At 34.8% G+C, this 26798-nt stretch overlaps 2 protein-coding genes across 3 annotated transcripts; one reads left to right on the forward strand and one right to left on the reverse strand.

Moving 5' to 3' along the window:
- Nucleotides 1–1878: 1878 nt before the first annotated feature.
- LOC135752137 (sodium- and chloride-dependent transporter XTRP3-like) lies at nucleotides 1879–16437 on the reverse strand. Of its 2 annotated transcripts, XM_065270518.1 has the most exons (12): nucleotides 16312–16437; nucleotides 15827–15901; nucleotides 9740–9880; nucleotides 9559–9650; nucleotides 9172–9399; nucleotides 7638–7748; nucleotides 7255–7496; nucleotides 6945–7107; nucleotides 6132–6336; nucleotides 5755–5914; nucleotides 3453–3618; nucleotides 1879–3027 (listed from the first exon to the last, which is right to left on the reverse strand). In XM_065270518.1, exons 3-12 carry the CDS (start codon nucleotides 9852–9854, stop codon nucleotides 2851–2853), a joined length of 1659 nt encoding a protein of 552 aa, XP_065126590.1. In that variant the 5' UTR covers nucleotides 9855–9880; nucleotides 15827–15901; nucleotides 16312–16437; the 3' UTR covers nucleotides 1879–2850. The 2 variants fall into 2 exon arrangements, with proteins under 2 accessions (XP_065126590.1, XP_065126589.1); XM_065270517.2 differs by lacking the exons at nucleotides 15827–15901; nucleotides 16312–16437 and adding an exon at nucleotides 11349–11862.
- Nucleotides 16390–25531, forward strand: ggctb (gamma-glutamylcyclotransferase b). The gene is made up of 5 exons (XM_065270519.2): nucleotides 16390–16547; nucleotides 22864–23018; nucleotides 23128–23273; nucleotides 23347–23479; nucleotides 25259–25531. Exons 1-5 carry the CDS (start codon nucleotides 16478–16480, stop codon nucleotides 25424–25426), a joined length of 672 nt encoding a protein of 223 aa, XP_065126591.1. The 5' UTR covers nucleotides 16390–16477; the 3' UTR covers nucleotides 25427–25531.
- Nucleotides 25532–26798: the final 1267 nt, after the last annotated feature.

Genomic DNA, 26798 nt, shown 5'->3' on the forward strand with positions numbered 1-26798 from the left:
TTATCTTAGTACACAAAGTTTACAAGCAGTAAAGCATTTTTATTTATCCTGAATTTTCATAAATTTTTAAGACTGTTATTACCTGAAATGTTTCACAGTTGTTAATATAAAAAAAGAGAAAAAGGTACATAAAACAACAACAAAACTGATCTCACGATTGAATGACAAATCATAAAAGTCCAGGGGTCTCATTTATAAAGCATGCGTACGCAGAGATTTGATCGTAAAGTGTGCATACAAAAATCCACTGCAAAGTTCATATTTTAAAAAAACTCTTCAATGTGGAAAAGTGCTTAGCATAATGTCAGGGTCATTCTTGCTGCTCGAAAAGGCTTTAAACACTGACAAGCGCTGCGCAAAAGTTGAAGAACCTTGGTGATTTATAGATTTCCCATCTGAAAGAAAGGGGTACGTGCATTTTATGAATCACACTTACGTTCAAATGTAGGACGATTTTTAAGCAGCATTTTATAAATGAGAACCCAGTTCTTAATCCAGTGGTTTGTATGTATGGTGTATGATATGAAGATAAAATGTTGTGATTAAAGCTATATAGTACAAACAAGACTTACATTCCTACTACAACAATAAGTGAACCTCAGTATGAAGTTATTTACACATAGTTTACATCAATGCTTGTGCATGTTCATGTATACCTTATATATTCTTAGATATTCTTTCTATTTTTTTGGCCACAGTAAGATATCATCACTTACAGTTTATAGCTTTAGTTGCTTTTAACTCTTTTCCTGCTATTGATGAGTTAATGAGTTCATTGTCAAGAGAAAACGCTTCGCTGCCAATGACGAGTTTTTACGGCAATCTTTGTTTCCTCTATTATCCATAGGTGGCGCTGTTTCTCAACTTATAAAACACAAAAGCATCCACTGATCCAAAAACAGTAAAAACTCTGTGTATGTTTTGATCATCGCTCTGAATCTGATCCCTAACAGAAGTCCTTTACAAAAATACAATTATCTCAGCTTTTAAGGACTAGGCCTTAGTTTTATTATGAAATATAACTAGTTTTAACAAACACACCTTTCTAAAAACATTATTTGATCGCATTTTAAGCAAAAGGGCACTGGTGTATTTTAAGATATGTCAGTGCAAGTTGTTTTCAGTTTGGACGGCTCTTAAATGTATTTTAATCTAGGATTAATCTAATCCCTATCCGGCAAACTGCCCCTTTAAGAGAGATAAAGTTCGGGAATTGTTTAATGTTAAATTAGTTACAAAGAGAGATAATGTTCGGGACCTGATTGATGTTAAGAGAGATAAAGTTCGGCCCCTGATTGATGTTTATTAAGAGTGATAAGACTCAATAATGATCATGATCTTCCTCACGCTGACTGACACATCTGAAGCATGCACACAGGAGTGTAACCTCGATATATGCATACATAGACAGAATTATAGTTTTAAAATATCTGTTTTGACAAGAATTCACACAAATATAATCTGTTATGTCTTAAGTGAATGCAGCAGCGGCCGGTGACTTCTTTTTGGAGGGTGCACGATGCGAAGCGCGTTATGACATGTTTTTAGCTCGTCATGTGTGTGGTTCATCATTTCAAAATATGTGTTCAGGGCATCATGTAAACTTATGTGCATCACACGTGATGTCAAAATAAGTGCCTGGGTTATGATAAAAAAGACGCACAGGTTTGCCAGATACTCCCTTAATCTCATGTATAATCAGAGTTTAGTGTTAAGTTAGTGTCTTGGGAGTATTTTGTGAACGTGAGTGTATCTTTTATCATTAATCCTCTCGACACGTGTGCAGCAGGCACATATTTTGACAAGAGGCATGAGACACATGGTACAAAAAAATAGATTTTGAATTTGTGCCCCTCAGAAGAGAAGTCACTGAGTGAATGTTTGGTTAACTGTTGGGGATCTGATGTGTAAGATTATATTAGATCCTTGCATTACAGTAGATCTTAAAGCGGTCGGTCTCAATGTCAATCAAACAATAAAAGAAAGAAAAAAGCCGAACATATATTAATATTGTTTTTGACTTTGTGTGTGCTAAATCTATTAGTTTTACAGTGATTTTAAGGTATGGATGTGGTAATTTTTGTGGTAATTTTGTATTTTGCTCAAAATGAACTTTGCTGACTCTGTCACCTTCAAAAAGCTGTAGCTCAGCATGTTTTGTCAGATTTCAACAAATCATTGTTTTTTAATAGAGAATGTCAAAATATAAATAACTCATTTGTGAAAATGTACTCATTTCAACTCAATTTACCAGCATGAGTCTCAAATGATGCAGCAGCAAACAGAAATGAGAAAGAAACGGGTCTTTGGAAAGAAAACAATATATAGAAACAATGTCTGATGGTTCTGTTGAAAATGTAAACAGGCATATATTTGCATGAAGCATCTGTCCATGCCCATGTTGATTCAAGGATTAAAAACTTGAAAAGTGTTAAGGGAAATTTAGAACAGATAAAAATGTGTGATTATTCGCGAGTTAACTCATGACAGTCATGCGATTAATCTAGATTCAATATTTGAATCACTTGACATATGTTTATATATTTAAAGAAGAAAATGTTCTGTAAGACATTAAAAAAATAAAAAAAAATGCTGGTGCCTGCTGGCAACTTTTTTTAAACGCTGGCGGGGAAAGAGTGCCATCAAGAATAAACTCTTATATCTCTGTTAATGTTACTGGATGCAAGTTAGATTTTTCTTATCATGTTATTAAGGTGTTTTTTAAACATTTACATTGATAAAAACACGTACAATATGTTTCTATGTTTCTAAATATACACAGCACTTACGGACTGATGAACACAAATATATTTTGTGATTAGTGTTAGACAGCAGTTGATCTGAATCAGGTTAAAGTCCAGATGAGACTGTAGTGATGATCTGACGCTCACGGATCGGCTGTCCTCGCCGTTTTCTCTTACAGAGTTCATAAAGAGCCACCAGAGGGACGCAGCTTACAGCAGACAACAGAAGCAGAGCTATGAACGCCTGACCATACGGAGGATATTCCTTCATCACTGATTTACCCTACAGAAGATCAACATTCATGGGATTATTTCTCTTTTAAATGATGCTTGTATCCAGTGTGAAGACTCAGAACTCAAAAAAAATTCACAACATGAAAGACTAAAGAATCATCAACTAAAACAACTCAATAATCTCTGATCCAGTTAAGAGTATACCTAAAAAAAATCCTTGTATTTACTTAAATGTTTAAGTTTTAACAACTTGAAATAACAAGTCATTTCAACATTCTTGACTAGTGAAGATTTAGTATAAATAAAAAAATAAAGTTGAATGCGCTTAAGTTATTACAACTTTATTTTTATTATTTATAGCAACTTCTAACTAGTCAAAAAAGTCGAAATGAAGTTCTTTAAACTTAAACATTTAAGTGCAACAAGGATTTTTTACAGTACACAACATGACATTTCAAACCAAACATGACTCACTAGATCTTTGTCCCAGGCCTGATAGGTGGGTGTCCCGCCCTGGATGTAGTTGATGATGTAAAAGATGAAGAGGCCGATGAGGAGAACCGGGCTCACCACTGCCCACATCACTCTCCAGTACCAGTTCGGCCGATGGCCCAACATATCCTCAAAGTCTTTTTCAAACCTGTGAAGAACAACAATCGGACATTAAGATGAACATGGATCATTCATCAGGACTGTGAGATAATAAACATGATTAATAAACTCAACTCAAACGTCAAGATTAATGACATAAAAATAATATCTACATAATAAAAGTGTAATGTCTGTGGGTTATTTAAGAGTAAGAATGAAAGGTATTAGACACACATTCAGAAGAGATTACAAGAAACACTGGAACTCTGTTATGAGGATTTAAAGTCCAGAAGATTATCAATGCTAGCGCACAACTTACAATAAATCATTATAAAAGGACATTTTGCTTTGGAAGATTTAAAATGTTCTACAAAATAATAGATTATAACTTGTTGACTTCATTTATGTTAAAAATGTATTGAGAGGAACATGTTAGACTGGGATAAATTCTAATCTTTCTGTTTTGTATTTGTGTTAGGGATGCTAAACAATTAATCGCGATTAATCGTTAGCAGAATAAAAGTTTTTGTTTACATCACATATGTGTGTAAACGGTGTATAATAAATATGTACACTCTAAAAAATGCTGGGTTGTTTTTAACCCAGGGCACGGTCACTATTGGACAGAACACACTGCCGGGTTAAAATGACCCAACTGCTGGGTTGTTTTAACCCAATTGCTGGGTTATTGTCAATCAACCATGTTGAAACAACCCAGCAGTTGGGTTAAAATAACCCAGTAGTTGGGTCATTTTAACCCGGCAGTGTGTTCTGTCCAATAGTGACCGTGCACTGGGTTAAAAACAACCCAGCATTTTTTAGAGTGTATATATATATATATAAATATGAACACATTCATGTATAATTTTAAGAATTTTTTTATATATATTAAGTATTTATATTTATATATAATATAAATTATACATAAATATACAAATGTATATACACATGTAAACATTTCTAAAACATATACATGCATGTGTGTACATTTATTTATACAAAGTTCTTATACACAGTTCACACACATATATGATGTAAACAAAAACTTTTATTCTGCTAACGATTAATCACGATTAATCGTTAAGCATCCCTAATTTGTGTATGTATATTTATTAATTTAATTTGTTTTTGTCAACTTGTTCTGGTCCCTCTATATAGAAATTTGCTTAAGTTATTCCATCAATCTTTGATATGAACAATTATCATCTGATTTCCATTATTTGATCTGTTATGAAAATTTTGGATAAACTTATATTTCTCTTCCTATACGAGTTTACTGAATATTCTATCACCATTTCAGTCTGATTTGATCTTCTACTATTGCTCTTTTTAAATGAAGTTTTCTCATCTTTTGACAAAGGCCAAGCTACTGGTGTTATTTTTATTGATCTTTCAAAGGCTTTTGATCTGGTTAATCATTATCTTCTTCCTGATACATGGTCTTCTATTGGTTTATCTAGGCATGCCCTTCTTTGTTTTAATGTTAACTTGTGATTATTTGATTGTTGATAAATGTGTTTCATAAGAAAGGTGTTTCTTATTGACTAATTAAGAAAAAACGTCTCATATCTGTTGTTATTCAGGTGAAAGCTTGAGTCACTTGTTGCAGTGTTGGGCAGTAACTTACTGTAATAATATTACTTTCCCTGGTATTCGGTTGTTTGGTCGGTTCCACCTGCATGAGGCCTGGTACAGATTTTAGTTACTGCTTTATTAAATTACATTACACGTTGTTTAACCTTGGAGAACCCACGGGGTCAAATTTGGTCACTGTTAATTGCTGCTACCCAAAATCTTATTGGGTTCTCCAGGGTTAAAAAATACTTTGAGCCAGTTCTGCTCTTTATTTACTTTCATGGATTCACAGACTGCAAAAATGATGCATTTACCAATTTTTTGTATGTAATGGAAAAGTTATGTAACTAGTAGTTTAATTTATTACTGAGTAACTACAGTAGCTCAACACTGCTGGTTAGTAATTGTTGTGCGGATGTCTAATATAAAATGCAGCATTTTTTGTCAAAACAACATATATTTTTGTTACTTAAATTTGAAAAAATTAGTTTTTATAAGTTATGTCAACTTTTCACAAGCCAACACTTAAAATAGTAGGTTGAATTGACTAGCAAAACCAAGTTGTTTTAACTTCATACTGCATTTTTATCATCACATGTTCACTTTTTACCTTTTAATTCCATAGACACAGCAGACGCTGATGACTTCAAAGAAAACGATGAAGAGCAGAGACAGCGTCGCTCCGTAATCATTAAATATAGTGAACCAGTAACTGCCTGAGCGCGTGGTGAAGCCAAAACCCAGCAGAAGACAGACAAGACACACCACACCTGTCAAACAAACCAAACTACATATGCATTATTTCATTTCTTATCAATCAAACTTCACTTGCTATTTAGTTGAAATGACATTGATTTCTTTGATTAAATAGTAAATAAATCACCTTTATAATCATGTCAGAGCAAATAAATCAACATTGCTTTAAGGTTTGAGATCAGTAATGAAAAGGCCTAAATGTGACAGCAGATATTTTGGTTGTCTTCTGACCGTTGATGGTCTCATTGCTGAATCTCTTTGACAGGAACTTAAGGTCACCCAGCGGGGTGATGATGGCTGTGACGTTACCCAGCATGCTTCCCATTCCTAACAACAGTAACATGATGAAGTAGAGGACAGACCAGATCTGAGACACGGGCATGTTCTTAATGGCCTCACTGTACACAATAAAGGCCAAACCTGTGCCCTCAACCGCCTACAGACAGAGAAAGAGAGATACATTCATACATTTTATTCAAAGAGACTTATAGACGGTTTCATTTTCGCTGGACACATCTTGGCCAAGATTTTGGGTGCATCGTCATCGAGGTTTAATATTTCAGGTTTTAAGCAACCGTTACATTTCAAGGTAAGAATGAAACTACAATGACTGTATGTCTTAAGAGAAATATATCTTAATTTTATAATGTATTTAACTGAAATGTAAGAACCTCAATGACGTATGCGGTCAACCAATGCGACTTCCAGAGGATGCACCCGAAATCATGACCAGGATCAGTCTGGTGAAAATGGCACGTATAGCCACCCTAATGGTTTCAGCAGTACAAACAAATAGCTTTCATAAAAACAAACTAAACTCGGTAAAGAATCAATAACAACAGAGTCCAATCCATGATTGATGTCTCCCCTCGTCTTTAGGAAACCAAAACATTTGTAATTTTAACAAGGTATTTGTTCCATAGTTTAGTTTAGCCACATGTCAGACCATTAAACAAACAGAGACCAGTGACTTTGAGTCAGACTTTGATATCTAATGATGTTTCTGTGAGACTAACAGTGATGTGAATAAAAGCGAGACTTTACCGTGTCCAGTTCAGACTCCAGATTACAGTTTTCTATTTTTGAAGCGATAGCTGCAAACTCCTCAGGTCTGGTGTGATTCAGTAAAGAGATCCAGACGCTCACATTATCAGCGGTGATCTCACTCTCAGACAGATCAAATGTGTTCAACAGTAACAATCTCGTCCTGAACAAACAGCAAAAGAGTTCAGTCGGTAAAGCTGACAATCTATGGCTTTCATTCCCTACAAATCGTTCATATGACAGATTTATATGAGTATAGTTATTCAAATCAAACAGTACAAATACGTAAATTTATATGTGAGCGTCTTACCTTTCCAAACAGCTTTCATAGTTAAACGTGGCTTTAAATCCGTAGATGGCGAACGTGACAACACTTGCAAACACTGAAGTGCCGCTGTTGATCAGAGACACAACCACCGCCTGCCTCTCAAAGTTATTATTCTGATGATTATAGCTGGCAAACGCGATCAGAGAACCAAAACCCAAACCCAGAGAGAAGAAGATCTGTGTGGCCGCATTAATCCAAGCCTGAGGATTGGCTAACTGCTCCAACTGAACACACACACACACACACACACACACACACACACACAAACATACACACACACACACACAAACATACACACACATTTAATAATAAAGACAGAGGTAATGGGAATAAAGGAAATCTTTGTTGTTTAAACACAAACATACTTTAGGTGTAAACATGTATTTGACTCCGTTCCAGGCCCCGTGAAGAGTGATCCCACGAATCAGATATATGATGAGAACTACATACGGAAATGTAGCTGTAAAATACACAACCTAAAAAAAATCATATTTAAATATACAGAAAAGATAATACAAGACTGATTTATAATAAATACAAGGTTATTCCTATACGTTTATAAGTTGACTATCAAAGTTCAAGAATGTTGATAAAAAACTTGCTTTCTTCATTTCGAGAACTGATATAATTTGACACTGCGTATGTAACTGTGAATTATTATTTGGGCCATTCCACCAAATCTGTGTATGTATAAAAATGCAAGAAAACTAACTCTAGAATACATTTTATTATTAAGCAAAGTCTCCTGCATGTTAATCTAACAACAATGTAAACAATATAATTTAAAACATTAATAAAAACTACCTAGAACACTGAAAAACAGCATTTTTCTCTCTGTCTATACTTTACCTTTAAAGGTGCCAAAGAATGCATTGTAATAATCTGTGAAATTCTTCTCTAAAATCTATATCGAAGGTACGCGACTTTATTAACTCTTTCCCAACACTGATGAGTTATCTCCTCAATTAAGAGAAAACATTTTCCTGCTAATGACGCTTTCCTCACAAGTTTTTATTGTTATCTGTAATTCCGCTATTATCCACTAGGTGACTCTTACCCAATTTATAAAAAACTGACACATCAACTAATTCAACAACTTGATCTTCGTTCTGAATCTGATCTCTAACAAAAGTCCTTTACAAAAATGCAATTATTTCAGATTTTGCTCAAAATTTGGTATTTTTTAAGAAACTTACCCGTATATGAGAGGTCATAGAATTCTGCAAATTTGTTTATTTTTTGCATTTTTGTGTGGGTCCATATCCCATCTTTGCTTTAAATATGTTTTTTTAGTGCTTTTTAGCATTGAAAAAGTCATAATATCTTATAAAATGCAAGTTTTAGTCATATCCCAGGATTTCATTTACCCATCACATTCCCCTCTCCGAAAATCTAGAAATATCACAAAGGAGTCACATTTTTAAGAGGAAGTGACATCATCTGGATCTTCTGAAGGCCATGTTAAGAAGATCAAAAGTTACATTTCTCATTTTCTTTTCTGTATATTTTATGATATTGATGCTATGACTGTGAAAACTATGCTAAAACAGTACTGTTACCAAAATGCCTCCATCCTCCATTAACAAACAATATTAAAAAATAAACTAGTTATCTGAGACTGACCGATACTCATTTTGAAAAGCAAAATATGTGTTATTAGATTTAGTGATAAACAAATAAACTTTAATTTTGATGAGTTAAAACATGCAAATGGCACGATTCGGTGGAATGGCCCATTTGATTATCAACTTTTGGTCATATTTCTTTTGGTGTATCCACTGAAGATATGATTTATAATAACAGATATGTGTAGATTTGATGAATTACTGTGGCATTAATGTTAACTTGTCAAAGCACAGATGTGATTTCTGATCACAGTGATTGGGGTGCTGATCTTACCATTCCTGTGGACTTGACCCCACGGACGATGAAGAGAAAAACTATGACCCACGCCAGCAGGAGACAGAGCGCCAGTCCCATATGAATCCCACCGTTCTCATCTATAGAGGAGGAGATGTTCAGAGTCTCGCGGTAAAAGAAATACTCTGTGGATGAAGACACTTCACATTCCTCCAGATATCCGGTCTGGTTTATGTTGATGGGACACTGGGACCAGGGCAACACTGACTACACAAACACAACACATACACAATGAATATTATCATACTGTATGTCTAAATGCATCGTATCCACAAAGTTTAATCCAGTGCCAGTTTATTATGCATCTGTAAGTCCATTCACATCACAGCAACATCAGCCAGACTATTGATGTACATTAACTCTAACCTGAAATGAATGAAAGAGATACCAAAAGCTCCAGGCATTGATGATGTTGTAGTACAGACATAAGTAAAGTGATGCCACAACGCTGGCAAAGCCTGTCATGGGCAGATAACAACTTTATTACCTTCCATTAATTATCTAGTAGAGAATGTAAGGTGGTAAAGAAGACCCGCAGGACGCTCACCCAGTCCACCCAGATACGGGCTGATGGCCGTCCACGCCCCAATGCTGCCCTGACGCATCCTCTGACCGATCGCCAACTCCATACAGAAGAGAGGAATTCCCTCCAAAACCAACATCAACAGATAAGGAATCAGAAATCCACCTTGAATCACATTTAGATAAATAAATCAAACAATAAATGACATTGACTCACAAGATCATCTTTATAATGAAGAAATGTTAGATCAGGGTTCCAACTTTTAGTCAAATTCCCTGACTTTCACTGACGAAAAAGCGAAATTTCCATGATCTATATCTGGGATGCTGTGAGCCTGAATAATGTAGTGTACACCGTGAGTTTATAAAATTAGGGCTGGGCATAGATTAATCTAGATTAATCTCATACAAAATAAAAGTCATTTTTTGCATAACATATGAGTTTGTGTGCTGTGTGTAATTATTATGTATGTATAAATACAGACACACACATTCATGTATTTATTTAAGAAACATTTACATGTGTATATATATTTATTTATATATTCTAAATTATATATATAAAAAACTATATTTAAATAAAACATTTCTTAAATTTATATACATGTATGTGTGTGTGTATAAATATACATAATATTTACACACATCATAAACTCATATATTATGCAAAAAAATACTTTTATTTTGTATGAGATTAATCTAGATTAATCTATGCCCAGCCCTAATAAAAATGTAGCTTTAATGTGTGAAATGAATAAACAGTGCCAAGAAACAGATTTTTAAATTGGAGGCTTGGACCCGGAAATGGTATTCCTTACGTCACAATGTCACAAGCGGATTTTATTTTGATAAATATTTTAAAATCACAAAAAATAAAATTCCCTGACTTTCAATGTCTGGAAAAGACCTTTTAAAATTCCATGATATTCCAGAAATTCCATGACTTCTTGGCCACAGTAGAATCCTGTAGATCAACAGTCTCTGACACGGCATACATTCCTTCATTTACATCTGCACTTTGATCTCTTTCTTCAAAAGTAAATGAAACATTTATCAATTGTTATTCATTCCAGTTGTTAAAGACGCGCACTGAATGCATAACCAGAGAAAAGATTAATCTGGTTTTATTGAATCCAATAAAAACATTAGACGATGTCATGCCCTCATCATCAATACCACAGAAAAAATAGAAAACTTTTTAGTAAAACTGATAGGAGTTCATTAACAATAATAAACCTGGTTTGTGTTTTCTGTATAATAGCTTTACTAAGAAATGATACACTAAACAATATTGAATATTGTTTATTGTTGTATGTGTGACTGTAGTTTTTATTATTTTTATAGATTTGGATGTTCTGACTATTAATAAAGTCTCAAAAATAAATAATGGCCAAGATGAAGAATAAAAACTAGTATGAATGTAATGCAAAACAAACAGCATGACAAAAAGAATTGATTTATATAAAGCAGCATTAATAACATCAACGTCTATTGTGAAATACACAAATAAAATAAAGTGTTAGTTAGTAAGCACTTTTTATTTGCTGTTGTTATAGTTGTGAAGTTTGTGTCTTCAGGTTTGTTGTATAAAAGGACAGTTTAAATAAGAAAAGAGAAAGAATGAATGATCGTACCTCCCCCATGCATTTGGCAGAGGTATGGAAAACGCCAGACATTCCCAAGACCGACTGCATAGGACACACAAGCCAGGACAAACTGCACGGGACTGTCCCAGGACGGACGGGATTCTTTGGTCATGGTGATAAAGTCCTGTCCGCTCAATCGGAAGAGTCAGCAGAGATCAAATCCCAACTGAAGCGGAGATTGTGGGAATATTTCCAGCGAGTTTAGTGAATGTAAAGACGGCTGTGTAAATCTTGTGAAGTGGCAGCACTCCAGTAAACGTCTGGGGGAGGAACTCATACTGTTATTGGCTGCACTTATGTCATTTAGGTGAATGTTTGACGTCTTTCATCTCCTCGACACACAGATTATCACATTCACTTTTACTGACATTCTTAGAAACACGGAGCTGATTTATTATTTGTTATGTTAAGGCAAAAATCACTGTTATTGTTTACAATCAATAAACCTGATTTCTCTTTTAATCTCTATTTGTTTGTAACTCATCCAGCAGTTTTACTGTAAGATGTTAACTGGTTTGCCTGTTGACTCAGTGTACATTAATAACACATACAGTAAAGTATCATCATTTATTGGATTGGTGTTGAACACTCATAGCTAAATAAACACCCATGTGTTCTTGACCATGAAGGTCACACACACCCTTAACATCTCTGTGAACCACAAACCACCATTAACCCTTTAAGTGAAGATGTCAAACCGTGCTTGGAAACGACATCCTTTGTTTTTAAACAACTAGTTTCATGTAAAAGTTACTATTATTAACTAAGCTGTGGAGATTTATTTTCAACATCTGACAATGCACTTCAAATTTTCTATTATGTTTTGAGCAATTCCAATTGTATGGATGTCACAGTTATCCGTGTCATGTTTTGTTTGTGTCTCCGATTACGTCACCTGGACAATTCACGGACTGATTCATCACACCTGTTCCCTGTTAAGTGTTGTGTATTTATACTGCTGTCTGTTTCTCACCTGTCGCCGGATCATTGTCATTGTCGCCATTCCACGTCTGTTCCTGTTGTTCTCTGTATTGGATGTTCCTGTGTTGCTGTTTTACTCCTCGTGTTTTGTTTCTGTTCATTTTATATTAAATGTTATTTATTTCATGGTGAACCCTGCACTTGCGTCCTGATTCCTGTTTCCCAGTCATGACAATGGATTTTAATATAATTTCTCAAAAAATGTATTTAAGGTTTCAAATGAGAATAATCTACCCAACAAATGGAGAAGAGACTGCTCTTCAAAAAACAAATATTATTTATTATGATTTTCTCTAGACAGGTGTGTGATTCTCTCATGCTAGGTACTGATTATATAAACTGAGTTTAGCTGTAGGTCATCTGATAGTTGTTTTATTGGTGTTCACTGTGAGCAGATGTAGAGGTCACAGCTGTATAATTGTGTGCAAACTTGTTTTTCCATGCATCCCACTGACCGATCACCCAAAAGCATGTGTTTGTTTGTTTCAGGATGTTGCTGTTGCCGGCGCTGTTTAACTATTATGAGTCCTGTAGTGAGGACACGCAATGCTTACAGCAGATGCACAACACAATAATTATTCTAGAAGAGTCCGAGAAGGTTTTTATAAACAGATGGAGAATTGACTGTGAAGCCACTCAATGGGAGCTGGAGTACAAACAAGAGCAGAAACTCTCTACGCATGTTAAGTACAGTTTAGGTCAACTACTGCCAAGCTGAAGAAACAGAATTCTGCTGAGCAAGTTAGTTCAAGTTAATTTAACTCACTATGGGGCAGACAGGGTTTCGATTATTCCAGGACAAACATACCTTACAGAAAACAACCCTGGTGTGCATATTGAGAAAAACAATGGCACTGATATGTGTTAAGATATTTAACTGGAAGATGTTTTAGCTCAGACATGCTTTGGTTAATAGAAGCAATATCACTTTCACTGGAGTTTTGTTACCACAACCATATGTAAAGTACGTTCAACAGGACTGCATGCTACGATGCATTAGGAGCATTCGTGTTTATGTAACTTGCATAAAGTTTTTTTTGTAGAAGCGCAGCCTAAACTCATCTGTACATCATCTCCATAGGAATTCAAATGGCACCATAAGCAGCATCTGATGGGCGTGTATGAAGGATTAGTGTATTTATGTATAGGGCTGCAAGGTGTCCTTGGCTGTATGTAGGCAGGGCTGCCACTAGAAATATTTGGGCCCTATGAAAGAATATGAAGTTGGGCCCTCTACCACAACCATGTTCCTACTAATAAAAATGATATTTTGATATTACTATTTTCAAGCATTAAACTTGATGTGGGCAGCTATACAAAGCCTATGTAAACTAATGAAAAGGGGTGGGGAGGGACGTGCTTTTTTCAGCCGCTGCATTCTGGATCATTTGTAGAGGTCTGACGGTGGAGGCTGGAAGGTCAGCCAGGAGAGCATTACAATAGTCCAGTCGGCTTAGGACTAAAGCCTGGATGAGGATTTGTGTAGCGTTCCCCAACAGGAATGCTCTAATTTTATTGGTGTTGTACAAGACAGATCTACTTTACGAGATTAAGCAGTGTTAGCAATGTGATCAGTGAAGCTCAGCTGGTCGTCAGTGATCACTCCCAGGTTCCTGGATGAGGTAACCCTGTGACATCTACTGTACAGTACCAGTACAGTTTATATTTATATTGCATTACATTTATGAATTTGACATATTTTTTATCAATGCAACTATTTTGGTGCTATAGATTTGATCACTATGTCAGTTTCATTGGACGAGGTCCGATAGCTAAGCCCCCGGGCAAACCACCCCACGTCATTAAGGGTTATAGTGTTTTCACAAAGTAAGATTTGATCATGAATCAACATTTTTGTTGGTCCTGGATCAACGTTTTAATTAAAGAAACCCCAAATTACCATTAACTTAAACCCCACCCATACACTTTTAAAACAAATTGTGCTAAAGTAGCACTAAAAGTGGTTCACTGGTTCAAAATCATTGGGGAACCATTTAAAGTGCCATATAGTACCTATGTAGTACCTGTGTAGAATCTGTGTAGAACCCTACTGTGCTATATAAAACCATATCTTATGCTATAAGCTTGCTTGGTGCTATATAGCCATTTTTTATATTTTCAAAAATATATTTAAAAAATAAATATATCTGAAAGCATTTATATTCACATCGCACTGGCAAAAAAATCTATGTTATAAACCTATAAACAAAAAAGGTTTGAAAATGTTAAAAGTATATATTATGTAAAAATATACTTTATAAACTTCTATATTTTGGCCAGGATTTTTTTGCCATATTTATAGCAAAATTTGAAATGTATTTAGCATATATTTAAACCATATTTTGGCCAGAGAAATATTTATATTTTTTGCTGTTTTTATCCCTCAAATTAGTGTGAAATAATAGTTTAAGACACTTGTAAAGCCCCTAACCCAGTCCTAAATCTAAATCTAACAATCTGTCAATTCCTCCAGAAAACAGCATGAGATGCACTTGAGAGATTACATTTATTTTAGACAGAAATCTTTTGGATGAGTTTATTGCGAAATTGGGACAAATAATGGAAAGTTTTGCTTTATGGCAGCACAGCAAGAGAATTTTAAATTCATGCAGTATTTTAATTTGAATAAAAACCAGGGGACCCCAAAATTTATATTATTATGCTTTATGCCAGACCCCCCCAACACTGAGGAACAGTTTTTTAAACGTGTCTTTCCACATTAACAAACAAATATAGATTGTGTCATGCCTCTAAAGATAGGTACATAACAACTAACTAATTAATTCATAGGCTGTAACATACTGTATGGCTGACATTTATCTACATATCACACTATCATCATGCAAGTGTTAATCTGAAGGTCATGAGGTTAGTTAATGTAGGGAACTCAACCAATGCTCAAGTCAACACAAATGCCAAAGCTAAGTTAGTGTTTGTTGGGACAGTGTGAACCTTTAGACTGTAATGTATTGAACAAACTTTACAGATGCTTATTTACAACAAATAAAGATCGTTAATTTTGGCCAAGAATCAAACCATTTTTTGTCTTAAGTAGACAGACTTTTGACTATGTGTGAAGGTTTTATTCAGTCAAAAGCAGAAAAGATCCATCTGACTAAAAATCAACCATTAAATGTGATTACTGTTTTTATAAAACAGTTGCAAGCATAATATTAATATTAATTAATATTTGTAATTGAGTATAGAGAAAACTGATGAAATTTGCAAAAATGTAAGTTAATGTTGTCAGGGTTTCTGTTTGCCAAAAATAAAGATTTGCAAAAAAAAAAAAGTGGAATATACAAAGCTCTGATACTTGATAAAGTTACCTGGTTACTATGAGTGACTTAAACAAAACTCATACGGTTTATATAAATTATATATATATATATATATATATATATATATATATATATATATATATATATATATATATATATATATATATATATATATATATATATAAATATTTCAGTGTTACTAACCTGACAGACTTTAAATCCAGGGTCTGGCTCTTCCTGAAGCACTTGTGATGGACTGTTGGCATTGTGTCTGTGAAGCTGAAAATAAAAACAACATAAATAATAAAACTAATAGAAATCATATTGATGCTTTGTTTACAAAACCACTAATTTTCATAGTGGCCATTCAACAGATGAAACTCATTTTTTATATTTAGAAATATACAAATGTAATTAAAAAATTATATTCATCTTTTTCTGCCATACGGGAACAGTGCCATCTATTGGGACAGCAACGATCTGAAGGGATGAATCAATGCGTTTAATCTATAATAGCACTAATAACATACAGTAGTTTATTTTAATACAGTTGTTATATTAACAAAATAAATGACTGTAGTGTAATCTGAATTGCTACAGTAAAGCTTTGCTTTAACCTACCAAACCGTAAAATATCAGTGACAGAAACTTTCAATGTTATTTACACTGACCGTCCAAAAAAGCTTTACCTTTACATTTTTACCTTGGGTAACAGTTCTGAGAGCAAACGGGTGTAAAGATCCACCCCTCCTGTGGGTAAACGGGATTAAAGATCCACCCCTCAGGCTCTGTGGGTAAAAGCCTCTGGTTCTTATCTCTCTCTCTCACATCAGTTTGAATCGTCGTACAGAAACAATGTCCGCAATAATGCAACTGTTTATCATTGGCGTCAGTCTGATCGGACTTTTACTTCTGTGTTCTGCAGGTAAGTGATCTTTCTTGTTTGATCAGATATTCAGCAACAGGAATAGAAACAAATGAACTTCGGTACTCATCCATCCGTACATCAGTGACAGCAGCGGCGGGACGAGCACGAGCGCTGTCAGTTCTGTTCTCGCGATAGCTGAAAATAACGTCTGTCACTATAGTAACCGTGACCTATAGAATCAAAGATGGCGATGTCCACCACACAGGAATGTTTTGTTAGAATTAACATTAAATAACGTAATAAACCAATCGAATTGTTTATTTTATTTTATTTTACCTTATGAGTAAGTGTAGAGAACAGAATGTGACCGAACGGATGGATCAGCATGTCGTTTTCCCGCAATTATTATTCGCGCGGTATAACAGTATGACAGACCGACCCGGTATCCGTTCACACAGCACAATGTAAGTATAAAATCGGTTCAGTTGGCCTCATGACCTTCAGACTTATTGTACAGTCGCTGCTGCGTGAATGTGGAACACCGGGGTTAGTTGTCACAGCGCCAATAACTTTGTAAGGTTTAAAGTTCAGTTACACAAATGATACAGATAAGCTACATTTGTTGAAAGAGTACATTCATTAACATTCTTTTCTTTTGTCTTCAGTGCTTTTCAAACGTCATACATTGCTTTTATTAAAGAGTTGTAACAAAATGACAATAGACAGATAAGTTTAACAAACAGTACTTTTAATAATAATAAAAAACTCTGCTTCCAAAAGACATTCAGTAGTTATTAGTTTAACTGTAGACTGTTGTCAAGAAGCATGAATGAGTACAGATCAAAATCATAATTTATAGTCTAAACTATCAATTAATATTTCTCAATCGCTTTGGAGCATATCACAAACTACTCTTAAAATTGGCAAAATAATTAAAAATAAATAAAGTACATTTCTTAGAACAATTTGTACAAACTGCACAGCATCAAGAACTTGTTCAAAATCCTTACTTCATTTTTCAAAAGTATTTTTTATGTCAGTGAACACACAGTATGTCATTCCCATGAACAAGACAGTCAAAATGTTTAGCATGTTGTCAATATAACACAAGTACACAATTATAGGTGTCTTTATTTTCTGATGTGAACTTTACGGCTACAGTTTTGATAATGATGATTGTAAATAAACATGGCTGCACTTTTTCACTTTCAACAGTATGAAGTTACTCATTAGTGTATGTGAAATATTGATGGTAGATTGACTGGTTACAAGGAGTTCACATTTACACCTTTATTTTTTCTGTAAAAAAAGTTACACATATTGTGGTATTGAATAAATTACATTTTATAGTACTAATCCAAAATATAAAAACTAGAAAGGTTCATTGTAAAAAAATTCAAATCTCAACTCAAAATTTTCTCTTGATGGACATCCTGATGTCCCAGGCTGTCAGGCAGGCAGATTCTCATCCTCATCACAACAAATATCTTTCCTCACAATGTAACAAAGAATCACTAAGAATGACTTATCTAACACTTCACACATTCATTCCCCTTCACCAATTGATCAATTCAGTTGATCAAAAAAAAGGAAAAACAGATGATGACAAAAGGTAAACCGTTCTGCATGTCATGATTTATGTATGGAAGCCTATTTACACCACATAAGAAAAAAAATCATGCTCTGGTAAGTCATAATTATGAGATTAAAAGTAAAAAATGTGAACTCAAAAATTGAAATTATGAGATAAAAGTAGGGGTGGCACGGTCCATGAAAAAAATCCGAACCGTTCGGTTCGCTTGTCTCGGTTCGGAGCGCGTGTGTACCGCACGGTTCAACGGTTCATGGCATGCGCAATGTAGTCTCATGCCCTGTATGTGACCTCAGATAGCGTGTTTCCCTTTCGCGTGAAAGAAGAGGTGACTGGTTTGGAGTATAAGTACTGCGGGTTATGTTACGTGTAGAAATGGCAAGTGGGAGAGAAAAGGAAGTCTGCCCGCAGTTGGAGGATGCGCCAGCGTCGTATAAGTTTGGTGTGTGGAAACATATTTTTATTTCATGTTACTTATGATGACAGCGGAAATAGAACAATAGATAGAACTGCAGTCTATGGGTTGAATATGCTCCAACAGCCACAGGAGATCGCCTTCTCTCCGACCATTTATCTAATCTGAGGTACTGACAACAATTTTTTACATCTTTTCATATTCAGCGCTATTTTTAGCCTTTCATTGATAAAATTAAAGCGGCTGATTTCCGCGTAGTTTCATTTTGCTAGCGTGTGAAAGTTGCGCGATCTTATTTCAGAAATTGCCCCTCAAAGTAATCAGATGTGGTCAAAAGTGGACAAAAGAGACGGATTTAAATATTACAGGTGTAAAGGTTATGTTTCTCTCTCGTCCACATATACTCTCAGTATTAAAGCAGCCTCTCAGTGATAAACCTAAGAGCTACACTGAAGTTGGCATTTTAATAAATGCAAGTTATCTTTGTGTGCTAAAAATGCACATAAAGTTCATGTAGATGGCAATACACATTCTCTTTTTTGCCAATTAAATGAAAAGCATGTTGAAATCATCAATGTCTTCCCTCTTGCTCTATCAAAATCTCATCTGGCTTTCCTCAGAGATGGTCCAATGTGCTTAAAGTCAAATTCAGTTTGTGCATGATTACATGCAGGGCCTGAAGTTAACTTTTTTGACCACCAGCCACTGTGGCAGGTGGATTTAGAAATCCACCTGCCACAGAGACTTTTTACCAGCCAGTTTTTTTTTTGCCCGAATAGTGAATTATAACACTGTCTTTATTGTATGAATTAAATATTTTTTTTTTCAGAGCTACAAAAGTGAATTTCTCTTTGTCTTAGGTTGTTTGATTAACATTAATGACACAGACTTAAGTAGGTTATTTGAGGTTACTGTCTCTTTAAGACCAGCACAGACTGGTTTTTGACACTCTATACCTACACTTAAGACATAAAGAAATGTTTTATTAGAAAATGAATACTGTTGAGATCATTTTGTTTATATGTGCCCTGTCAAGAGCAGAAAGATTTTATGTACGCATGCTTTTAGGAATGCGTCACTCTGATGTGCCCTATTGAGTCCCCTTAAACCCGCGCACGCACACAGAGACAGAGGGGGCACAAACTGCGCACATAAACGCCGCACATACGTTGTTTTTCATTACTCTATTCGCAAAATGTATGTTAATGTACTACAGTATAAGACACAGTAGCGCAACTCTCTCTAAAGTTTACACATCAAGAGCTCTGATCCGTCACAGCAGCTCTACACATCTGTGCAACTGTGATTATATCGTAGCCTATGTCAGCATTAATCTCTTCCCATCTCACCAACAGTTTAATACTTACTCGCACATCCAAACGTAGTCAGAGAAGTGCCTCATCTTCTTTCCAATCGCATGAATGTTGCGAAGCAGTCGCATCCTCTCAATGAATCACTCAATTTGCATCAGTGATATGCACAGGTTGATAAGAAATGAGCGGGTGCCGGTTACGAGTCATCCAAAAAATATTTTTATGATATTCAGGCCGCGGTCAGTCGGTCGAGTTTAAAAACTATTTTGAACAATTGCGGGCGGGGCGGGTTAGTTGAAAATGTCGGTCGGGAGTGGGTACAATGACCCGCACATCACTGATTCGCATTGGCTACCCGCCAATGTGGCTGGTAGATTGACAGTGTTACCCGCCAATTGCAAAATCCACCCGCATTTGGCGCGTGGTCGGGTGTTAATTTCATGCCCTGATTACATGATATAACTTTTTTTAATACTGTATCCTTAATTATGGATAATTAATACATTAATAAGATAATACATTTCTGGAGTGTTAAAAATTTAAAGAAAAAATAACAACAAGAACCGTACTGAACCGTGAACCGTGACCATAGAACCGTGATACGAACCGAACCGAGGGTTTTGTGAACTGTGCCACCCCTAGATAAAAGTAAACATTGTGACCTTAAAAGTCAAAATTATGAGATAAAAAGTCATAATTATGAGTTTAAAAATCGAAATTATGAAAATAAAGTAGACATTATGAGATTAAAACGCAAAATTATGTTTTGCCTCAAAATGCACACAAGTAATGTTTTTAGTAAGGCATGTTTGTTCAAACTATATATATTTCCTAATTAAACTAAGGACTAGTCCTGGTTTAAGATAATCCCTGTCTGGGAACCCCCCCTATGAGATTAAAAATCAAAATTATGAGGTAAAAATTGTGACCTTAAAAGTCGACTTTATGAGATAAAAAGTAAAAGTTTATGAGGTAAAAAGTAAAAATTATGACCTTAATTGTTGACATTATGAGATTAAAAGTCAAAATTATGAGGTAAAAGGTAAAAATTGTGACCTTAAAAATTGACGTTATGAGGTAAAAAGTAAAAATTATGACATTAAACATTGACATTATGAGATTAAAAATAAAAATTATGAGGTAAAAAGTAAAAATTATGACCTGAAACGTTGACATTATGAGATTTAAAGTCGAAATTATGAGGAAAAAAGTAAAAATTGTGACCTTAAAAACTGACATTATGAGATTAAATATCGAAATTATGAGGTGAGTTTAAAAGTTGACATTATGAGATTAAAAATCGAAATTTTGAGGTAAAAAGTAAAAATTGTGACCTTAAAAATTGACATTATGAGATTAAATATCGAAATTATGAGGTAAAAAGTAATAATTGTGAGTTTAAAAGTTGACATTATGAGATTAAAAATCGAAATTATGAGGTAAAAAGTAAAAATTGTGATCTTAAAAATTGACATTATGAGATTAAATATCGAAATTATGAGGTGAGTTTAAAAGTTGACATTATGAGATTAAAAATCGAAATTTTGAGGTAAAAAGTAAAAATTGTGACCTTAAAAATTGACATTATGAGATTAAATATCGAAATTATGAGGTAAAAAGTAAAAATTGTGACCTTAAAAACTGACATTATGAGATTAAATATCGAAATTTTGAGGTAAAAAGTAATAATTGTGAGTTTAAAAGTTGACATTATGAGATTAAAAATCGAAATTATGAGGTAAAAAGTAAAACTTGTGACCTTAAAAATTGACATTATGAGATTAAATATCGAAATTATGAGGTAAAAAGTAATAATTGTGAGTTTAAAAGTTGACATGAGATTAAAAGTCAAACTTTATGGTTTCCCGGACAGGGATTAGACTAGTCCTAGTCTCAAATAAATGTAAGAGCTGTCCAAACTGAAAACAACTTGCACTGACATATCATTAAATACATAGTGCCCTTGGTTTTGCCTTAAAATGCACACAAGTAATGTTTTTAGTAAGGCATGTTGGTTAAAACTAGTTATATTTCATAATTAAACTTAGGCCTAGTCCTGGTTTAAGATAATCCCTGTCCTGGAAACTGCCCAAAAAAGTCATATATTGACTTTTATCTCATAATTATGATTTACCGGAGCATGATTTTTTTCTTATGTGTTGGAAATGGGCTTCCATACTTATGCAATTATCTAATTTCTAAATGTTTGTTCTAAATTTTAATCTAAATTTCTATGTTTTGAGGTGTAAGACTATTCAACAGAAACCAGTGTAATGTATTTTGATAAAAATGACATAAGCAATTGAAAATGTAGCAAACAGCAGACAATTGTACATCCACTTTATGATTTTATCACAGCATTTGTCAAAAAAAAAGAGAATGTTGAACAAAGCGTTTTGAAATAAATTTCTGATCTGAGAAATGCTCCAAAATGACAAAAGTCTAACCTTAGGTCAACACACAAAAGAGTGTTTTCAAATAAAATATTTTATGTTTCTTAAAGAGCACTAAAGAGGATGAGGAAGTGATGAAACAGGAAGAGATTAAGGGAAGTTGAGTTTAACACAGAACTCTACTGTAGTTCTCTTCTTGTGTTGTCATTTTGATTCGTTTTTTTAATGGATGGTTATTTTATGGACACATTGCTGTCCAGCAGTTGTATTTCAATGGTCTGTGCCCTGAAGTTTGTCTATAATTGACATCTAACATGAACTCTCTGGGCTGATCAGGACTTAGAAACTATTTTTCTTAGTATTTTTCTTCTTTGTGAAATAAACCTACCATACAAAAAAGTCTTTTAACATTGAGCCGCCTCTACTAGAGGGTCTTTGGTTGAGTTTGGGAAAGTTCTTGCCCGTGGTGTGATAGGTTTCACATGAATGCAGTCCAGCTTCACTGCAGTTCGGGACACAATGGATTTGCATAACAATGGAGTGTTGTTGAACGGATCTATCAAAGAGATGTTGTTAACCTCGGTCACACCATTAGTTCTGGTGATTCCACAGTGATCTGTCCCTCTTCCTCCTCTCACCCTGTCCCTCCTCATCCTCACAGACCCTCTGCCCACTGAAGTCTCAGACATGAACAACAGCACAGATCAAATGAATGCATCCACCTTCCTGTACTTTGCCTATGGAAGTAACCTTCTCAAGGAGCGTCTACAGCTCAGGAATCCATCAGCAATTGTATACTGTGTGGCCAAGCTAAAGGTATGAGGTCATCATTCTTCTTCCTCCTCTTTATCTGTCTGTCCGTCTGTCTGTCTGTTCATCGAACTACTCTTGATGTCTGACATAGCTAAACATCTACATTTCTTAGGACTATAAACTGGCCTTTGGAAACCACAAAGGTGTGGCGAGCCAACGCTGGCAGGGAGGTGTAGCGACTATTGAACGCAGCCCGGGGGATGAGGTGTGGGGAGTGGTGTGGAGGATGAATATATCAGATATGGAGTCTTTAGACAGGTAAGAGGCAAACTTAACTTATAAAACCAGAAATCACTGCTTACACCCGATGGATGTTTCTCTGTGTTTGCAGTCAGGAGAGTGTTAAAATGGGAATGTATAGCCCGATGGATGTGTCCGTCTCCACCATTGACCAGGATCTCAGCTGTCGGACTTACATCATGAACAGCTGCGTGTATGCTCCTCCTTCACCGCAGTATCTGGAGGTAAAATCCTCTAACATGCCTTAACAATTTACAAACACTGCAAGTGAGAGACAGACAAATTTAAATGTGTGTACAGATGTTATAATCATGATTAACAAGGTATAATGCCATAAGTCAGGGCTAGTCAACTGGCCACCTGCGGGGAAAATCCATGCCCCCCCAAACATCTTTATCCGGCCCTCCGTTCATCTTTGTCTGATTTAAAATCAGCGTGGTTACTAGTTTACGGTACATGATAAATGATGGCCGATAAACCTGAAGGAGAGTCGGAAAGGGGCAGCGTGGTGTGCCAATCATCTGCGAGTGTGTAATTTCGGATTCAATTTGAGCTTTGGATGCATAAAAAAACTTGTGCGAAAACACCTTGAATCCTTTACAGACGATTGATTACTGATAAGTAAATTATTAAGTATAAATATATTTATCAAATGAAGGCTTTTGGCCTGGAATGAGCTTCTCTCCCATGTTGACAAGGATTTACGATTTAACTGTAATTTCATTACAACTGCCACTAGGGGGTGAACTCTGACAGTCGAGTCTGAATGTAGTGCATAGGGCTGCACGATAAATCGCATGTGATTGTCACACACATCTCGTCAGTAATGCCGGTTCCTTGATTAGTATTAAATCACCATTCGCTGCTTTCAAGTGGAGCGGCATTAACTGCAAAGAGCCGTAGTTCACTGACAATCGGGGCAATTTCGCAATAATTATCGCGTACGTATACCCTGCAATATGGCCCAGCTTGTCAGTGAACTACAGCTCTGTGCAGTTAATGTCGCGCCATCTGAAAGCAGCTGTTGGCGATTTAATACTAATCAAGGAACCGGCATTACTGACGAGATGTGCGTGATATCACATGTGATTTATCGTGCAGCCCTAGTAGTGCACAACTAAAAGGCGGTTTAGTTTATATATCTTTAAAATATTTAAACAGAAATGTGAAGTACAATTTTAGTCATTAGAAGAAAACTGGATATATGTTGTGAATACTTAAAATATAACAATTTATGAAAGTGAAAGCGTTATAAACAACTAAGTATATAAACAGTTATATAGTTAGTGCTATACAAAAATACATGTGTTGATTATTTACAGTTACACTTTTTTGTGCAATGCTCATGGTTGAACTATTAACATTTGGCTTTTGCAAGGTTAAACTGGAATTGTTTTTAAGATAATAAAAACTAAAATATGAGTTTTCAGTAATTAAAAGGCGAAATGCATGTTTAATATATGACCTATAACAAAAAGTAACAAAAATTACATAAGTTATATCATATATATATAAAAATAAAGGTAAAAGTTTGGCTCGCATTATATTTAGATTTTTTAGACCTGACCTTTGAAGAAGAGTAGTTCTGCCATAAGACTCTTGCCATAAGTTTTACAACAGGTAGGGCTGCATGATATTAAAGAAAATGTTTTATGTAAAAACATTTAGTAATGGTTTATGTTTGTACAATCAGTTTAAACTTTATTAAAATATATTTACAAACTGAAAATGATATAACAAACATACCATGCCTCTGTAAGATGAGTAATTTAATGCCATTCTGTACACAGGATGAGTTTGTTTACTCTGTTACTGGACTTTTCTCTCTTTTACTCTGTATGAGACAGACAATAGATCAACAGCACGGTCAAAACATCCGGAATAATTCTCATTAATATTTACAATGCATGAGACTGTATAAATTGGACACTGTTCTTCTGCTATAATAACCCTTATATTTGAAGCATTCGGCACATCTGATCTTCTGTGTTGTGTTGTTTCAGGTGATTGTGATGGGTGCAGAACAGAACGGATTACCAGAGGACTACCAGGAGAAACTCAGGGCTATCGAAACCAACAAATACGAGGGTTCCCTTCCTATGATGAACAAACTGAAGAAAGCTATGAAAAAATCTAAGGAACAGACTAAAGAGATGCTGTCTGATGATTAGTGTTGGATTTACTGAGTCTCTATAGAAGAGCACTGCATGCATCAACATAAAAATCATGCAGTGTTAGTAATGTATGGTAGCAAATATTAAATTGCAAATAATACATATTAGTTGTCTGTCAAGTTTAGTGGATGAAAGGGTTTGTCTGTTGCTAAAAGTTTTTACTGTTTACATTGAGTACACAAGTTTATAGATCATCTCAAAGTTAAAAATCCTTAAAAAAATCATGAACTGAAAGCCACAACACTGTTATTGTCATAATATAATGATAATTAGATATATTTATATCGAACACTCAAAAGAATAATCAAGACTGCTTTTAAGAGTCTTTTAAGAATTATTAATAGGATTATTCTGGCTCCCAGCAAATAAAACACATATAAATAAAATACATACAATAAAATGAAAGGAATAGTTTACCCAAATTTGAAAATCCTGTCATTTACTCATCTGCAATAAAGTTCCAATGCACCATGGGACGAACACTGCATTATTTGACAGAAAACTTCATCAAATGCAACAACTCAAAAACAAAAAGTTCAATATGTCACATATCTTTGGAAAAGCTGAGATTCTTGTGATTCCTTTAAGATACAATCAACTCAACAGCTACAATTAATCATTTTTAGGCATTTTTTTGCCGTTTTCAGGAATGCTAACCTGTATGAGTTTCTTTAATCTGTTAAACACAAAAGAAGATATTTTGTTAAATAATTGTAACCACACATCAACATGTGAAGAATTTTAAAGAGTACCAATTTCATTGCTAAAAAAACACTATTTTGTATTTGGTATAATACAATGTGTTCCCATGGTTAATGGTTAAAAACACATTATTTTCCACATACCGTACATTTTTGTAGCTCCAGATATCCCGTCTTCCTAAAATGCACTGATTTTGTACAAAACTCATCGATTTGAAAAGCTCTGTGTTCCTGATTGGCCAGCTAAACTGTACGTTGTGATTGGCCTGTATACCTCTGACTTCAGCAGGAAATGTGACGCTCCTTACCATGTTTGAAAGATTCAGTTGCTAACAAGAGTTAACTTACAGGCTGTGAATCTGAAGCGTGAGGAGTTATGATAATGTCGGTCTTTACTACATCACCAATCCCAGGAAGTACAATCTAGTACAGGGGTTTTCAAACTTTTTGTGTGTGTGGACCACTAACTTATTTGTAATCAAGAATTTTCGCGGACCACCTCATAATAGCCTACTCTAGTAATACAATATGTCTACACACAGTCCTGAATTTATCTGCACCTCTAAATAGGCTTACTAGCACTAAAACTATAACTGGTTATCACATCAGTACAACATATTCTTAAAACTTAGTCTTAAAAAATATATATTATTTTATATTGCCTTTAC

This window comes from Paramisgurnus dabryanus, chromosome 13 (genome assembly GCF_030506205.2).
Source record: "Paramisgurnus dabryanus chromosome 13, PD_genome_1.1, whole genome shotgun sequence".
NCBI classification, from domain to species: domain Eukaryota; kingdom Metazoa; phylum Chordata; class Actinopteri; order Cypriniformes; family Cobitidae; genus Paramisgurnus; species Paramisgurnus dabryanus.

What these genes read in the sequence shown, in the direction of transcription:
- LOC135752137 (XM_065270517.2), bottom strand. Translation starts at nt 11,472, where the DNA reads ATGACCAAAGAATCCCGTCCGTCCTGGGACAGTCCCGTGCAGTTTGTC. An exon ending in CTGCCAAATGCATGGGGGAG is followed by an intron (nt 9,881 to 11,348) that starts GTACGATCATTC and finishes ATGTGATTCAAG; the next exon opens with GTGGATTTCTGATTCCTTAT. An exon ending in CAGCAATGAGACCATCAACG is followed by an intron (nt 5,915 to 6,131) that starts GTCAGAAGACAA and finishes TTTGTTTGACAG; the next exon opens with GTGTGGTGTGTCTTGTCTGT.
- ggctb (XM_065270519.2), top strand. Translation starts at nt 16,478, where the DNA reads ATGTCCGCAATAATGCAACTGTTTATCATTGGCGTCAGTCTGATCGGA. An exon ending in ACTGTGTGGCCAAGCTAAAG is followed by an intron (nt 23,019 to 23,127) that starts GTATGAGGTCAT and finishes TACATTTCTTAG; the next exon opens with GACTATAAACTGGCCTTTGG. An exon ending in CTTCACCGCAGTATCTGGAG is followed by an intron (nt 23,480 to 25,258) that starts GTAAAATCCTCT and finishes GTGTTGTTTCAG; the next exon opens with GTGATTGTGATGGGTGCAGA.